The sequence below is a fragment of the Silurus meridionalis genome, chromosome 5 (assembly GCF_014805685.1).
Source record: "Silurus meridionalis isolate SWU-2019-XX chromosome 5, ASM1480568v1, whole genome shotgun sequence".
NCBI lineage: Eukaryota > Metazoa > Chordata > Actinopteri > Siluriformes > Siluridae > Silurus > Silurus meridionalis.
Genome location: NC_060888.1, coordinates 21,283,101 through 21,301,866, shown reverse-complemented (window position 1 = coordinate 21,301,866; position 18,766 = coordinate 21,283,101). Strand labels below are relative to the sequence as shown.

The following is an 18,766-nucleotide window of genomic DNA, read 5'->3' as shown; positions in this document are numbered from 1 at the left end:
GAACAGGTGTAGGTGATTAGAGCAGGGAGAGGCTGAGTGAGAGTTAGGTGGTTTCCTGACAAAATCACTCTTGCATTGGTGTGAATTTAAAAATAACAATATTAAAATATAGATGGCTAGATATAGATGAATATCATTAATTCTGAATAATAACATATAATTAAAGGTAAATTGAGCAAATTAGTCATTTCAGAAGAGTGTATCAAACTGGTAGCCCTTCACATTAATCGTAACCCAAGATGTAGCTCTCAGTTTCAAAAAGGTTGGTGACCCCTGCTCTAATGATGTAGCTCCCCTTAAGATCAAAATGATCAGGGAGAAAAAAATAGCACAGTGGTATAATGATAATACGTCATACATTAAAACAGACCATTCGGAAATTAAAACATAAATGGCGTCAAACAAAATTGACAGTATTTCAAATAGCATGGAAGGAGAGCCTCCTAAATTATAAAAAAATCACTTAGTGCTGCTAGATCAGCATATTTCTCCACCCTCATAGATAATAACAAGCATAATCCTAGATTTATATTCAGCACAGTAGCAAAATTAACATGAAATTAAAGCACTGCACTAACATGCACACCATCAATAGGTAATAATGATTTCATATTTATAATAATAAATAATATAATTACAAACTATTTTACAAATAACCCTGTAGACAGCAGTGTAATTGTAACAGACAATCAATTCAAGAGAATGACTTAATTTAATTTATTTCCTCATCAAAATCATCAACTTGCATTCTTGATCCCTTGCCTACAAGTTTCTTCAAACAGATAATTCCAGAGGTAATTGAACCTGTTTTAAAAATAATAAACTCTTCTATTAGCACTGGTTATGTACCTAAATCCTTGAAACTGGCAGTTATGAACCCTCTAATAAAGAAACCTGACCTTGACCCATGTCAGCTGTCCAACTACAGGCCAATATCAAACCTCCCCTTTATATCCAAAATGTTAGAAAAGGTTGTAGCACAGCAGTTATGCTCACATCTACTTAGGAAAAGCATTTTTGAAAATTGTATCAGTCAGGATTTAGGCCTCGTCATAGCACAGAGACGGTGCTAGTTTAGGTAGTAAATGACGTGTTATTGGCCTTTGATCAGGGTTTTGTCTCTTTACTTGTTTTGCTCGACCTTAGTGCAGCTTTTGACACTAGAGAACATACTATACTGCTTGCTAGACTTGAGAACTTGAGAACTTGTTGTAATAAAAGGAACAGCTCTCTCCTGGCTTAGGACTTATTTGACTGATCGCTATCAGTTTGTTGATGTAAATGGTGAGTTCTCCACACTCTCTGAGGTAAAGTTTGGTGTTCCGCAAGGATCTCTCTTATGCCCACTGCTTTTCTCTTTATATATGCTGCCTCTGGGTGAAATTATACATAACCATGGAATTCGCTTCCATTGCTATGCTCATGTTACACATCTGTATATTTCAGCAAAGCCAGATGAGAGATATCAGCTTAACAATGTTGAGGAGTGTGTAAAGGACATTAGACAGTGGATGCTTGATAACTTCCTTCTGCTCAACCCGAATAAGGCCGAAGTAATTTTACTAGGACCACACCCAGCTAGAAGTAAACTTTTTGATTACGTAGCGTCTCGGGATGGTGTTTCTATCTCAGTGTGTACAGCAGTCAAAGACCTTGGTGTGATTATTGACTCGTCTTTTCTTTGAGGCTCACATGAATATTATTACCAGGATCACCTTTTTTCACCTTAGAAATATTGCTAAAATTAGAAATATGATGTCGTTACAGGATGCAGAAAAACTAGTTCATTCTTCTGTTACATCTAGATTAGACTACTGTAACGCTTTACTGTCTGGGTGTTCGAGTAAGTGCATAAATTAGAATGCAGCAGCAAGAGTCCTCACTAGATCTAGAAAATATTACCACATCACCCCTGTTTTAATCAGTCTACACTGGCTCCCATTTAAATCTCGCATTAATTATAAAAATACTACTACTGACATATAAAGCACTTAACGGTCTCACACCACAGTATCTGAGTGAACTTCGGTACCATTATGATCCTCCATGCCTACTTAGATCAAAAGGTGCAGGTTATTTGTTGGTACCTCAAATAATGAAGACTACATCTAGGGGCAGATATATCTCTTAAAAAGCCCCATAGTTATGGAACAGCCTTCCAATTAGTGTTCGGGACTTAGACACAGTCTCAGTGTTCGTGGCAAGGCTGGAAACATATTTATTTAATCAAGTCTTTTATCAGTAGATTTTTCTAGGGTAAAGGAGCAGATCTGGAGGGATCATGGATATAGAGTGTTTGTTCAACTGGGATATTTGTATGCTGTCATTCCCTCATTCTCACACGTTCACTAAGGTTTGTTGATGGTGGTGTGGTGGGTCGTCTCTTATCCCAGAGATCTCTCATGTCTGTGTTACCTTCTGGTTCTCCCTTTTAGTTATGCTGCTATAGCGAGCCTTGCCTGAGTCCCAATTGCACAGTGACCTTAACTTTCATACATTAATAAGGACACACAGTAATCCATATCCTCTTCTCTCTCTCTCTCTCTCTGTCGAGTTAAACATGCTTTTGAGTGTTCACTGTTCCTGCCCCTCTTCCCTCCACGGATCTTCCCACTTCATCCAGGCCTGCCTCTGGATAGTGTTCTCTTCGTTTAGAGGCCACTCTGTGCAGCTGGGGATGGTTTCTCATCAACGGCTTGGGTGGTTTCATGAAATTACAGAGTAAGAACAGGAGCTTTGAGAATGGATTTGAGTTGTAGTTAATGTCAACAGTCTGCTACATTGACTCAGGACTACAGTTTGCTTATTATCACCATCACTGCACCCCACATCATATATCTGCAATAAATGGACATTTGGTGCAACCCAGATGAGGATGGGTCCCCTCTTGAGTCTGGTTCCTCTCAAGGTTTCTTCCTTATGCCATCTTGGGGAGTTTTTCCTTGCCACAGTCACCACTGGCTTGCTCATTCCACTCACTTTTCTACCCATGCTACCCATCCCCATTATGTGACAGTAAACATACATAACAAGCTCCATTTCTCTTCCTTTCTTTCTTTATCAAGCTCCACATGCTCATGAGATAATATCGATCATATCCCCTTCTTCTTTCTAGACTTACCAGATTCATCCTGATGCCCTACTTCTGGATGGAGTTCTTGTCAGCTGGAAACTCCTTGCTGCTGCTGCTGCTGAAGATGGCTCCACATTAACAACCTAAATAGCCATGAGGTTACTGTGAAAAGCTAAACTCAAGAACCATGAGCATGGATTTGGACTGTACCCTCTGCTTCAACAGCTTAGGGCTACAGTTGCTAGAAACAGTTTCGCACCCAGGTGTTCCGTTGATCAGAAAATTGATAACTTCATCAATCTTAAATTAATTTTTGGCATCACTTAGATGAAGATTGGTTTCTTTTTAAGATTTCTTCTTAACTGTTTATACTAATACCATATCAGGGAGTTTTCCATGCCACAGTTTGCTTATTGGGGGTTTAAACTTACAGGGACAATTATATGATGTTAAAAATCATATTCTTGATCTAATTATGTCTTTAAAGTTGCTTTGGATGAGCGAGTGAGGTTCCAGGTCTGTCTTTTAAACCACAGAAAATAAAGACAGTAAACAGATTCGGCCTACTGTCTCTGCCAGAACCTTTCAATCAACAAATAGGATATCCTTAAAAAAGCTTATATCCTTATTGCATTTCAGGAGACTACTTTCAAGGTCACAAAGTGCTGTTGGAAAAGAAAATTCCATCAGCTTGGGAAAAATGTTCTGTCTACCATGACAACACTGCTACTGCACAGCAAGCACTCTGCACTCGAGGCAAAATCTTCTGCCATGGCAGAGTAGAACTAAAACAGGTCCCAACATGAGGGTGAATGGTGGAGAGATTCTAAACTACTGATAAAAATACAAACCTGACAATTGTTTTTGATAAAATTAAAAGAAGAAATGCGGTCAGACACAGCATAAGCTGCCATATTTGGTGCTCTGCAGACACATACTTTCTTGGTATGTTTGAAGCTGTGGCATGGTGCTAATAATGGAGCAGTGTTTAGAGAATGGGAAGGTTAAATGGACGTACTGGAAGTTAAAGAGCTTGGCAGCTAACCGTACAATATTAGTTTACTGGCACACTGCTTCAATCTTTGGCATTTTAGTATGTAAATATTGGTGGCACGATGGAATTGCTACTGAAAGACAAGTTTACCACAGTCAATAAAAAAACACATTGTGACAGAAAGTTGGTTAACATTTCTCATAATCATTTATTCTTTTTTAACAGAGACAGCTATAGGAGGAGATGAAGTTGAAACGATATGAAATCCCACCACCTGTTTTAAAAAAAAAAAAAGACAAACTGCATGACTGTATATGCAGGAACATCAATCAAGAGAAAGCATTATAGTGTCAAATTTCAACATATAAAAATACAGATTTAAAGAAGAATAAGTTACGTCTGCAAACAAAGAATAGGGATATATTTTATTATTTGTGTGTATATAATATATATATATTTCACATTAATTTCCCCCCCGCTAGTCACCCTTGATTTCTCCTGGTCCATGCTCCTCCAAAACTGTCATCTATTGCCTTAGTACCAGCAAAGTGCATTTCCATTCTTTTCTAACAAGCCTCTGCTGAAAGTGGCGTTGTGTTTTCATACACATTCAAACCCCCTCAAGTCTTTTACAGGTTGTTCTTGTTCTGAAATCAGCTTCATCTTTGGATCCAAAGCCATTCCGGGTCCATACAATCCATAGAATAGCCCAGTGGAGTGTCCCATGTTAATGGTTTAAGTAGGCCAGATTGAATTTTCATCAATAAAATACCACCAAAAAATAAAAAACACAGCTCTGAGGAAATAAATGGTCAAAAAACAAATTACTTGAACTAAAAAGTAGAAATGAAAATAGAACACTGCCACCTATTTTAGACTACAAGAATTTTGTGAGGAAAAGCCATATGTACAGCATCTGGATGAGTTTCTCAAACTGGTTATTTTAATAAAATGGTGTGAGGTGAAATGATGAAAGCTTCTACGGTACTATTTGGAAGAAATCCTGGAATGGCTGGGGAAGTCAAAGCCTGAAGAGCTAATGGGGCACTCCAGAATGTCAATCTTGCTCTTGCCCACGTTTGGATGGGGGCACCAGGTGAGCAGGCAGCTTGCCAGGAAGCTCGTAGCCCTCCAGCTTCACTTTGATCAGATGATTGGCCAGCGCAAACTCCTCGTCGTCCAGGAATCCATCTTTGTCCACATCAGCCAGGCTCCAGATCTTGCCAAGTACTGTATTTGGCAGCTTGGATTTCAGCATCTCCTTCTTGGCGGCAGCGCCGGACACCTTGCCATTAATAGGTGAAAGAGTGTAGAAGATTTCGTCATAGGACGGCTTGTCACGGGCTACAACCCACTCAAGCTCATCGATGCCCTCGCCCGCACCCTCGCCATAACCGTGGCCGAACGGCCCGTTCATGGTGCCATCGAAGGCGCCGCCCTTCACTGCCTGAGAAGGCATGGCTGCCTCTTCCTGGCGCACAAGTGCCATGAGCTTGGCAATGTCATTGGCCAGCATGTCCTCCACAGCTTCTAGCAGTTTGGGCTTCAGGGCAGGGAACTTGGCAAAGTCTTGGGAAAGCAGGAGTTCCTATAGAGGGGAATAACAGTCTTACTAACCACTAATCTTAAAAAACAATGTATACTTTATTGTGAAATATTCGCTATAATTAAATTTTTTAAACACAAACAGCGGATTAGTTTCAGTAAAACTATTCAGTTCACTATTCATCTATTTTTTGTTGCCTTTAAGGTATTTTCTATAGTGAAATAATTTGTTTCTGTGGATGTGCAAATGTCATTACCTGCATCTTCTTGAGGTTTGGGAAATCGCCTGGAGAAATGTTGTGTTCCTTCTCTATTTTTTCATAGATGGCACCAAGGTTGGAAATCAGTTCTTTCTTCTTGTTGTCTTTGCCAAACACACTGGGCATTTCCTTCTTCAGAGAGGTGATGATGTAAGCATGAACCTGAAGAAATAAGACAGCGTCGTCACATATGACAATTAAAACTCACTTCCTGCCTTACCGGTTGTGAAACACAATAACGTAATGATGTTTCACCACCTCTTGTGATATATAAGGTAAAGGTTTAAGCAGTCAAGGTTTGGTGGCTCATGTAGGAACTTGTTGACATTAAAGCCGAATGAAACGGCAAACATGACAGGGCTACCACACTCGCACCTGTTCTGCAAGCAGTCTCCGTAATATGAACCAGAGGCTAAATTCCTCACGCTTATTTTCCATACCTTGGCAAGACGTGCCCTCTTAATCAGATCGTTCAGCTTTCTCAAGGCAGCATTCCGTGGAAGACTCTGGATGTCTCGGAAAAGGTCTTGCTCCTCAGCCTCAAACAGCTTCCTGTTATCTGGCACATGGAGAGGCTGAGCCCAGAACGAGCCGATGTAGACCCGCACCACCTCCGGGGTGTTAATGATCTTTCCTAGTGACCACATGAGGGCACCGTACACCCTCATCAGCTGCTGCGTGCTGATCTGGTCTGCTTTGTTCAACACCACACGCATTTTGTCTTCGTGGTTTTTCAAGGCTTTTATCACTTCAGAGAACTCATCAGAGATGTCCAGCTTGTGGGCATCGAAGAGCAGGATGATGCGGTCCACACGCTCCGCGAACCACTCAAGTACAGCCGCAAAGTCATAGCCTGCAATAAGTCGAAGAGAAAAAAAGACATTCATGAACTTTTCACGCAGTCGTACATCTCCTCTAGGACTTGGAGAGATCAGGACATAGTGATATGATGTACACTGTGTACCGTGAAGATATCTTAAAGTACATTTGCCATTTTGCCCAATCGTACTCTATTGTCTAATGTTTGGAGTTCTATACTACCTAATAGACTCTGTGCATTCCACTCAAATCCTTAGAGAATGTAAAAAAGCTTAACTTTGCTGTGGTCCTCCAGGACTTAAAGCCCAGGATCATATAACTAAATCACAGCCACCAGTTGAGGCACAAAGGAACACAGTGGGCTGCAGAGGTGCTGCATTTGGCTTGCAATAAAGCAAACGCACAGAGCAATGTAAAACAATGCAGCATGTGTTTCCCAGTGACAGGAAGACAGCAGGCATGAAGGCAGTAAGCCATACAATAATAAAGAAAGGGGAATGTATCATGGTTTTGATTAAGAGTCCTGTCATGTGATCTGAAAAGACTTTAGTTGGTGTTTAATGCCAAAAACACAGCCACGTAGTCAGAGACTCTGCCTACCACAGATATCTGTGTGTGTGTTAGTGAGTCTGTGAGAGAAAAAGAGAAAGAGAGCGAGGGAGAGCGAAAGAGAGAAAAGGAAAGCAAAGTAAACATGAGGGCATGTCAGGGGTTCAAATGGAAACATTTCTTTCTGCCAAATAGATTTTTCATTTCTCCGACATAAACTTGACTCCACGTCTCCAATGAAGAAAAGCAGACGAGTGCTCTCGCCACTTATACACTACATCAGCGATGGTTAAATGTTTTGCAGATAAAGTACTTTACGATAACAAAAATATATTATTTTAAGCATACAAAGCATTAGGCCTACTATGTCTACATGAATGTTATTTATTTATTAGAACCAGAATGTCCTTTTCTAACATAACATAAAACTGATTTGAAGAAAACTGATATTAGATCTTAGTTGGTGTTATTTAAGGCATAACATTAATAGGGTAGGGTTCAGATTTTTACCACTGAAACAAATTGGGGAAAACTGCATGCTGCCCAGACCAATGTCATTTTATTTTCAGATCTTTATACTTAACTTCTCTATATTTATTTAACAACTAATTCCTTTGATTAATTTGTTATTAGTTGTGATAAGATTGTGGACTAAATGTTTTCTTCCCCCTCACAGACAGTGTTTATGCTTAAAAACAACAATGACCAACAGGCACTGGTACTCACTAATGACAATTTTATCACCTGGGGTGGGGGGGTCGGGAAACACCACCATACTGAAGATTTATAATATCAAATTCTACAGGTTTCTCTTTCATTTAACACAAGAGCTGTGTTTTCCATTGTGATTACTGAGATTACATGATGTTGATTATTAGGTTAAGTGTGTTGTGCATTCTTATTCCTCTGAGTGACTTTCACACATGGAGTCTGAAGACCTCAAACCCTTCCCACACCCACTCTAAAATCTCTCACACACAGACTCGTCTGCACTAAAACAGCAGCATGTTGTGGGCAGGAGATGATACTAAAATAACAATTAGTCTGCTGCAATGAGTTTTAGCTTCAGTCTGTTGTAATAAATAAATAAACAAAAGCCATCACAAGGAAACCTAAGCAACGGCATGGAGTTACAACATTAACTCCAGGCAGGACTGGAACACAAAGGCCTTTTGAGTGCAGGCCTTTTTAAGACAGCCATGCTAGCACTGATTATGTGCAGTGTCAGCTAGAGTCTGCTCCCAAACGGCTGCAGCTGGATACGCCATTTCCTCCTGAGGGTTACAGTGAGCTCAAAAAGGTCTGAGAGAATCCAAACTCTGGGTAGGACTAATCATAGCAGATGTGGTTGGGGTTAGCTGACAGGAAACCAAGCCTGGTGCAACATCAAAACCCAATGTGTAGCGAGGCACCTCTTCACTGAGAAGTAAAAGGAATGGAAATTCCTGTTTCCCTGGTCATTTCTCTTGCACATGCCTCTGAGTGAGTAATGCAGCACTGTGTTTGTCATTTTTTTATATTTTCCAAAGGAATGTGAACATAGAGGGGGAAAAAAAGTCAATTAAAAGACTTATAAAGAAATATATATTAATCGTTCCAAACACTGGACTGTCCATATCAATCACAGCATAACTCTACCTAGAGAACGAGGAGTTTCTCTGGAGGATTTTAGAAAAAAAAATGTTTTTGGCCCAAAGTTCATGTTCAGAGACATGAGATTTCGTCAAAGATTAATCAATTACAGGAACAGGCAGTACCAACTTGAGTACATTTAAAAAAGTGGTAGCTTAGTGGTTAAAACCGAGCCACAACAAGCTGTTACTCCTGGGCCCCTGAGCAAGGCCCTTAACCCAATAGCTGCTCAGTTGTATGAATGAGGTAAAAAAAAAAAAAAAGTAAGCCGCTCTGGATGAGGGCATCTGTATAAATGTCTCCTTGCTCTTATGCAAAACTCAAAGATTTCCCAAAAAGCCAGTTCATGTGCGACACGCCCTCGCTTCAGTGGATCAGTGGATAATCTGATCTGTACTCAATTGTTCCTAATAACATTCTGTACTCATTCCAGGACACTTATTCATCATATAACTGAATAATGTTTGTCTCTACTCTCTATTCAGTGCCTGCACATTATAACGATTTATAATTCCAGTATTCGGTGTCATCCTGAAGAACGCGGCTTTTCTTTTAAGTCCGGTTTCTCCTTTGGGTCTCCTGGGAGTTTTTGCTAGTCACTGTTGCTTATTAAAGGATCTAACTTTACATCCGGCTTTCTGTACAGCTGCTTTGTGTCAACGATGAGCATGGCACTATACAAATAGAGATGAATGCAGCAGTGTAAAGAAGAGCTTATAACATGTAAAGTACGACGTGCTGCTTCCTATGCAGATTAAATGTTCACAGAACCAAATATAAAAGATCCACCACACAACGGACTTCCACGGTAGAGCGATAAACGAATAAGTAAAAGTAAATAAAACAAAAAGAGCATGCGCGAATTGTCAGGTGCGAGGCGAGACATGCCACAACTGAAAATAATGAACTTGAGGTTTTTTTTTCTGCCATCAAATCGAGCCGTTTCTCATAAATAACTCTGATTTGCACTACTGTATGACAATTAGGGAAGGAGTCTAAACTGCGGTTACCCCTAGTTAATATCTGCTTTAACTCCACTCGCAGTGCACTCTTCATGAGTGTTTAAGATGCATGTCCTAGTCATATGGAGTGTGCGACGAGTTGGTAGAGTTCAGAGACCTTTGCTTCTGCTTTATTTCGGTTACCACTTCCTCTTTATCGTTCGGTGAAAATGCTGCACGTTTCTACACACAGTATGACGTGGATCTTGAGAGTCATCCGAGAGTCACAGAGGATGGCACACTGCTGCGCTACACGACTTTTGTTTGTTTGTTTGTTTTTTTAACGTTGTACTGATGGTTGGACTCTAAAACTGTGGTATGCACTCTTCAAAATTTGGCCCAAAAAACAAAAAAAAAAAAAAAAGAGAAGTGCGTCATAGAAGCGGGGAAACTAGCCTTAGTAAATCATAGCATGCGTGAGACCAAATGTTGAGAGTTCGGAGAAGAGAAAGACAAAAGAAGTACAGAGAGAAATGTCCCCCAGGGGAGTTGCTGACCTCGGCTTATCCTCTGTTTCTCCCCTGACAGGATGCCTGGGGTATCGATGATACTGATACTCTCTAGAACAGGGTTCTTCATCTGAGCACACATAAACCTGCAGAAAGAGACAGCAACCAAGAGAGAGAAAGAGGGGGGGAGAAATAAAAAAAGGATGAAAATGAGTTAAAACAGGTCTGATGAGCTTGAACAAGGTTGGTTGTCAGGCCTCAATCACACCTCGATCGCATGACTCTGAATACTGCTGTAAAAGTCTATAAATCTTCTCCATAAACGTAAATTATACCACGTTTGTGCTGTCGGCAGTAAGGTTCATTCAACGTGAACGGTCATTCCCTGCGAGCGTGTCCTTGGAGACAACGAAAAGTCATGCTGTCACAAAATAGGAGCTTGTGCATAGTTTTTGTTCATGCATAAAATCTGATTACTGGACTGACTAAGAGAACACATTCCTGCAATTAAATGTCCTCATTGTATTCTAGAAATAGAGCATTTAAAAACAAACATTTTATCTACGATAAACCATAGGGGTAATTGTATAGAGAAATTTATTTGTCCTGCTCGGTATCCCTCTGGCTCGGTTTCTCTCTATACAAATCTCCATTTGTTCTTTTGCCTCACCACTATTTTTAAATTCACATGCAAAAGCAAATGCCAGGCTGTCATAAGACACGAGAGGTGGTCAGAACATTCTTCAGAAACATCTGAACGTCCTCCCAAATAGCAAAACAGAAAAGCCTCAGCCCTCCTGATGAGAGAAAGCGAGTTCGAAGTTCGAGTGGGAGGGACGACAGTAAGCTCTACTCGGGTAATCAGAGCAAGTAGAGCGAGTGCAGGGGCAGAGAGCGGTTCAACACCCATGACGTCGCACGAACGGCACTTTAAAGCGAACGTCGAAGGCGGTGTGAACGCGTCTCGAAGGAAGTGTGCGCAAGCTCATACAGGATGAAGCCTTCACAGTTGCAGGTAATGCAAGAATGGAACCAAACCAAAACTCGGGGGTGGGGAAAGAAAACTTTCAGAGAGGGGGAGAAAGAAAAAAAAAGCTAAACAAAGCAATAAATAGAAGACAAAACAATCAACTTTGCTTTGGACAAAGCTGTGGGGGGAGAAAAGAGCTCATTTATAAGAAAAGCATGTCTTAAGTGAGCTGCTTTAAAAGCAGAGCGGTTTAAGGAGCACAACCATAAAAGAGAAAAATAAGGGAAGCAGTGAGGAAACAGCTGATTGTTTGCACTTTACTGTGGAAAAAACGTTCAAGTTGACTCTGAAGACATTGTATTGTTTGGAACAATATTAAACAGAATGCTGTTTGACATTTCATCACAGCGGTTCCAGGTTAACAACCCAAGACAACACAACTCTCTGTTAACCAATCAGCATTCACCGGGAGGCAGGCGGATAAACAGCACTGCACATGTGGGCAACGGACACCTGGCTCAGGTAGCGAGCTAGCAGGTTCCTGCGTGCCACGTTTACCCATAATCCCCCCTTCATTGAGTCGCGACAAAAATACGCATTAACGCAGAAGTACAAATCAGGCCTCGCCCTTCTCTGTTGGTGAATAGGGGAGAGAGAGAGAGAGCGGTTTGAGTTTACAGAGAAAACAGGGTTATGCATAGTTGCACTAGGTAGCGTGTTCAGCTTTATCGCATTCGCACATTTGTAAAGCACAAAGGAAGGGAATGAGAAGCCATGTAGGATAGCGGCCTGCAATAATAGTAAAGGGTTTTTTTATGCTTTTAGAGCAAAATTTTGTCATTTAAAGAAAATTGGCATGAAAATAAATCCCACAGGTCCAAACTCAACAATTTATAAACGGTTTGTTTGTGTCGACTAGGACTGAATCTGAATGTAGTGTTTATGAAAGCCTGCTAGTTCAGTTTTAGTTATGCTTCCATCAGACAAAACAGAATAACAGCGACCACTTACAGAAAAAATAGAGAAGCATGCATGGGAACCAAACAGCAATTACAGGAAAACAAACACGTGATTAACGAAAGAAAGAAATAAAAAACACGTAGGTTAGGTAAACTAATTCCAGTTTCACTCTTCCTTCTGAATGACCTTTAACACCGCAGCGCTGATGCAGACTTTCCTTTCTGGAGTGTTTCCATCAAAGGTCAGGGAAAGGAACAGTTCAGCACCCAGAACAAGAACTAACCCCTGCCTCAAGGTCTGTTTTGCTTGGAAAATAATCTGCTTCAGCATATTTAGTGTAAAGGTCTTACAGGCATCTGCACATTATCTTGCAAAGTCAGTTTCCCAAAAGAAAAAAAAAAAAAAAAAAAAGTGTTCTCTTTATCAGATTCACACATTTTAAGAGTGAAATCCTGTGCTGTCCCTGAGAAGAAGGATTCAGTTTATTTTGAAATACCAAAAGGCCAAATATGTCATTGTGGAAAACTTGGTGTTACATTAGCTTAAAAAGTACAAAGTGCAATTATGAAATTCTGTCTCATCAGATAAGAAACTCTAATATCAGTCCATGGTGTACTTCCTCTTGAATAGTCAGTGTGTGTGAGAGATATATATAAATATATACACATACATACATCTATTTACACATATATACATACACACACACACACACACACACACACACACACACACACACACTTTTATATTAAACTAGGTTCTGTTTGTTTGACAGAATGGATCGTCCCCACCATTTACCAAGCATGACAGTGTGTGTTTGCCACCAAATAAATGATTGTTGTCATAAGTTCCATTGACCTTCTTTGTGTGACTTGCCAGAATGGCTCTAAGAACAACTAAACATTATGCACATTAGAGCACTGTTAAATCTAACTCCAATTATTCAAAGGCCAAAAACGAAACCTAGGTGTTTTTGTATCATCTGAAGTTGCAGCAGGTTGGAAAACCCCTACCAGAAGAAAAGGACCAATTGATTTGCTGTTTCACTTTCAGTTGTTTAAAGTCAGTAAAAGCCCCTGTTGAAGGTGGATGGAGGTCAGGTGATCGGTTTATTACCAACATGAATCATAATGGCATGGATGACGTCTCACTCCATCAACGGTTAGTCATTACAGAATGGCTTTAGTCATGCAAAAAAACAGAACATTAAAAAGCAGAGTTATTGTAACAAAATGAGTTTTATCTCAGCAATACACAGAGTATTGTGGGTTTGAATCATCTTGGATAACATCATCTGTTTCCACACAAGTGTTTCTGTGAGTGCTGGTTGAATTGCCATACCCACATGAATCACAATCCTCCTTAACCATGAGCTTTTACAGAACTCCATGCATAGTGACATAATCTCGTCAAGGCTTTTAAACAGACCTTGAAATTTGTTTCAGCAAAATTATTCTTCAACAAGGTCAAATCAACAGTTTACCAATAAGTCCCTGATAGATCAAAACCAGCTGCAACACAATGAATGTCAGTAATTTTCCACATTATGTCATTGCAATGAAATGAATCCCAAACACACCCTGATGGAAAAATGAGTAACAATACATTCTTGGCCCAAAACCACTTCATCTGGCCTACACACTGCTGTGGGTTAACACCAATGAACTCGACCAAGTTTGACCTCCACGATACGGCAATTACTCAACTTGACCATGACACAAAGCCGAATCTACACTCTTATGGGAAAAACAGCCAAACTATTACATGACAACTTTAAGGTTACACTATTTTTTCACAAGGAAATATACAATTTAAATACTATAATAATATCTTTACAGGTAAAAAACAGGTGTGTGCTTGAGACCCCAGTGACAAGGAAAAATACAGTTTACACCCTTTTTCCCCCCTCAGTGTATATCCTCCCACCCACACACTTAAACACTGGGCTATTTTCCAAATGAATGTTTATGGGTGGTTGTGTAAAAACGGCTACCTTGGGTAGAATATTAGCATCGCTATTGCCATAACAGCAATCAACCCTAAATGTTCAACCAAATCATAGTGTCAACCAGATCACACTGTCACACCAGGCCAGAATCACCAAGTTTTAACCAGAATGAAAGAGCATACTATTAAAACTGTTTACATTATAACTGGATCCCAGTGTTAAACCAGATCACACAAGATCACACAGATAAACCAGATCCCAGTGTTAAACCAGATCACACAAGATCACAGAGATAAACCAGATCCCAGTGTTAAACCAGATCACCCAGACGATCAATTTAAAAAAAAAAAAATGCAGGATCATATCATTAAAACTGGTTACATTATAACTGGATCCCAGTGTTAAACAAGATCACACAATGGGACGATCAAGTTGTAAAAAATAAATAAATAAAATGCAGGATCACGCCATTAAAACTCACTGGATCCCAGTTTTAAACCAGATCACACAATTAGATGATCAAGTTTTTAAACAAAATGCAGGATCACACTATTAAATCTGGTTACACAATAAGAAGGATCCAGATCACAGGATCACCCAGTTGATTAGAATGGATCACGTGTAGTTCGTGTTACACATTTCCCTCAGACTCTCTGATTAATAGAAACGTAATGAGGGTGGATTAGTGTGTGTGTGTGTGTGTGTGTGTGTGTGTGTGTGTGTGTGTGTGTGTGTGTGTAGGACACGCCACTGTTGATCTTTACCTGTTGAGAAACGCGTTTCCGAACGCGTTAAGTTTACGGAAGGGTTTTTTCGGGTCCACCACCAGAGCGTTTCCCGGAATGACCCCCTCCTGCTCCCCGTACATCACCGCTATGAAGGAATCCGTGGTGGGCTCAGGTCCGATCCGCATCCCGGGGAAATCCTGTTCCATCAGGTGCCGGATGAAGGTCGTTTTTCCGGTGGAATACTGACCGACCAGAAGCACCATGGGCTTGTTATCGAAGTCGGCATCCTCCAGCGCCGGGGAGTGGAAGTCGTGGAAGCGGTAGGTGTCCTCCAGAGGGAAGAGCTTATGACGGTACAGACGCTTCAGCCCCTCGGAGACATTTTGAAAAAGCTCCGGCTCTTTCTTTCCGTTCCTACTGGACCAGCTAAACATGGTGGAGCTTCCTAATGAACCAGGCTACTGCGTGTAATAAAGCGAGCTGTGCGCGCAGGCAGGCGGAGAGTCGCGGTGAGAAAAGTTGAGACGGTGCCGCCCGTGTTCCGGTCACCTCGCCGAACGTACACACGGCGAATCAATCAGCAAAGTTCAGCCGCAACGCACTTCTCTTTTGTTTTTCAAAAAAAAAGCCCGAGATTGTGAAGCTCTGTCCAGTCTGGAGAGAGTGAGAGAGAATTCAGCGTGATTTCCTCTATGAAAATGAAAGACGCGCTGCTGGAGCTCTGACACTCACCATTTAACCCCGGAGCGACTGCGCCAACTGTACGGAGGAGGAAAAGCGGAAGAGGAAAAAAAGAAAAAAAAAACAACTTAATTTCAAAACAAAAGTCCTTCTTTTAAACCGCGCACTTCCGTTATAAATAGGCCTCATAGGGACCATACAGCAGGGCTCATGATAGGGTTATGCATAACTAATTACAATAGCGTGCATATTAAATTTATATTATAGGTTATACTTATCAATTTAATTGTTAAATATATAATTTACTTTGATATACAGAACACCGCTGAAGGCCTAGGTGTAGCCTGCCACTGCTATTATATATACTAGAACACTACTGTGACGTCCCAATTTGTATATTTGATTGACAGCCTGCCCAAATACTGCCTGTTTTTTTAATTTTTTTTTATCATTTAACACATAACAGTGCAAAGTAATGGAGAGTGTGTTAGAGAAGTGAAGAAAAGAGTGCAGGCAGGGTGGAGTGGGTGGAGAAGAGTGATCGCAAGAGTGATTTGTAATAGAAGGGTATCTGCGAAAGTGAAAGGGAAAGTTTATAGGACTGTGGTGAGACCTGCGATGTTGTATGGATTAGAGAGCGTGGCATTGAGTAAAAGACAGGAGGCGGAGCTGGAGGTAGCAGAGCTGAAGATGTTGAGGTTTTCGTTGGAAATGACGAGGATGGACAGGATTAGGAATAAGTTTATTAGAGGGACAGCGCATGTAGGACATTTTGGAGACAATGTGAGAGAGGGTAGACTGAGATGGTTTGGACATGTGCAGAGGAGGGACATGGGGTACATCGGTAGGAGAATGCTGAGGATGGAGCCACTTGGAAGGGGGAAAAGAGGAAGGCCAAGGAGGAGGTTCATAGATGTGGTAAAGGAAGACATGCAGGAAGTTGGTTTGAAAGAGGCAGATGTAGAGGACAGGGGGGTATGGAGACAGATGACCCCTAATAGGAGCCGCCAAAAGACGATTAAATGCATATGTTGCTGTATTATACAAACTAAAGACAAAGCAGGGTGGTGTCGTGTTTTAGTTTAGGGTTGAGATTTAGTACAGTTTACAGCCTGACTATTTACAGTTCTCAGAGATGTGCAGTCAGGTGAGGCAGTGATGAGGCAGTGCATTTTTGTAAAAAGTTTTTTCTCTCTCTGATTTGTGTCATAAATGCAATTTTATTGCTAAAGTCACGACGTTCGTCTGTAAATTCCTGGCGAGGCACAATGAAGTGCAGAAGCTGGTACATCTGCCTCACCTCGGATTGTGCAATCCCTTTAACACTGGCCTGAGCCGGAAGCATGACCTGGGACAGTTTGTGTGAATCTCACCAATATACTGTTTGTAGAATCTTATTTGCATGTGATTGCCTAGGTTGCTTCTTTCACATATCTGTGGAAAAGCTTGTTGCTTTCGATAAAACTGCAGCAAAAAAAGTAGCATGAGAGGCAGCCATTACCCCTGCCACATGGGGGCCTGCGAGAGCCCAGGTACTAATTGTATAACATTAAACAAATACCTAATCAATCCGAAATATTAAGAATTAAACCATTTAACGTCTTTGGGGGTTTATATCAGTGTAAATCTGTCTCTGTCTGTTCAGCGCCTCACACGCCCTAGACCTAGGATGCAAAAAGCCCTTGTACTGATTGAGCCACAGAATCCAGCGTCACGTGCTTTCTGTGTGCTGCATGGGACAGCTGCATGCCCCCGACCACAAGGCAAATTACATGCAAACCACATCTGCACGGTTTAATTTGTGTGCACTTTGTGTTGGTTAAATGCTGCAGATTTAATTGAAAGTGCTACTTAAAAGTGAAAACGAATCACTTCGAATCCAATACAATATAGAGTGTACATTTTGGATGAAGTCAGCAAAAAATTGAAATAAAGAAATCGCTGCTAAGGGCAAAGGATGGACCAGAACGCAACAAAGAACTTAATTTGGATAAGTCTATTTGTTTAAAAAGTAATGTAGAAGTCGAATCTCACGTGCAGCACATGGGGGTGGGGCTGCGTAAAAAAATAAGGGAATTCAACCCATGCAAATATACTAGCACAGTTTCAAAATGATGCAATGATTATTCATATTGAAAGAAAAAAACATGCACAAGTTTTTATTATTCCAAATAATTTTTCACTGTCACATTTCGTTTTTTTTCCCCACACCCTTCACCAAGGCACCAATCACACATACTGAAGATTTACACGTGAATGATTCACCTGTGGATGCACAATGTCCAATATGCATACCTATGTACACCTAAGCATTTCTTAGAAGGAACATAAAACCAACATGGATTTGCAGCATTGCAACTTTAATCAACCTTAAATCAATTAAATTAAAAAGTAAAAAAACACAAAGAATCACTCTTTTCCAGTCCTGTTCATAGACTAACCCCTGCCAAAGGTTTATTTCTTAACTTCTTATTTGCTAATACTCCACAGTTATGTTTGGCCAAATAGAGGTAAACTGATCCTGAATTAAAGTGGGGATGGAATGAAAATGGACTGGAATTAATTTATTCCAGGGCTGACAGAAAGTGGTGGGAGAAACCAGAAAGTGGTGTTTAGAAACCAGAAAGAGTTCTTATTTTGCGTTTAGACCATTCTATGTAGAACTCTTTAATAACCCCATTGTAAAATAAGTTCCAAGAAGAAGCACATTAGACAGCCAAGACTCATTAATGACCCAAACCACCCTTTCGTATCATTTCTTTGTATCACTCTATACATTTATCAAACTACACGCAGAAGCTGCAGCAACCGTGAAACTACTATTTCATTCATTCATCCATTTATTTATTTATCTTCACAGCCGACAATCCATTTAAACCTGATCAGAGTTACAAGAGATGTGGAAAAAGTGTAAAGCAGAAATTAATCTTGAATGGGTTTCTTGGATGTGCACACTGCACACTGCACACACTCATACCCAGGGTGTTTTCACACTTGGTAAATTTCCGAGTGATTGCAGATCGCAGGCATGTGGTCCATTTACTTGACATTTTGTTTATAGATAAAGAAAATGTGAGAGTTGCTCTACATGCGTAGCTCTAGTTTTCTGTCAGCCAACACGTAAACAAATTAGATTGCTTTCCGCAGGGTCGTGTGGTCC

At 40.6% G+C, this 18,766-nt stretch overlaps 1 protein-coding gene across 1 annotated transcript; it reads right to left on the bottom strand.

The window, feature by feature from the left end:
- Window positions 1-4,251: 4,251 nt before the first annotated feature.
- Window positions 4,252-15,704, bottom strand: ehd1a (EH-domain containing 1a). The gene is made up of 5 exons (XM_046849825.1): window positions 14,962-15,704; window positions 10,371-10,468; window positions 6,313-6,725; window positions 5,870-6,034; window positions 4,252-5,655 (listed from the first exon to the last, which is right to left on the bottom strand). The coding sequence occupies exons 1-5, from the start codon at window positions 15,357-15,359 to the stop codon at window positions 5,125-5,127; spliced, it is 1,605 nt and encodes a 534-aa protein (XP_046705781.1). The 5' UTR covers window positions 15,360-15,704; the 3' UTR covers window positions 4,252-5,124.
- Window positions 15,705-18,766: the final 3,062 nt, after the last annotated feature.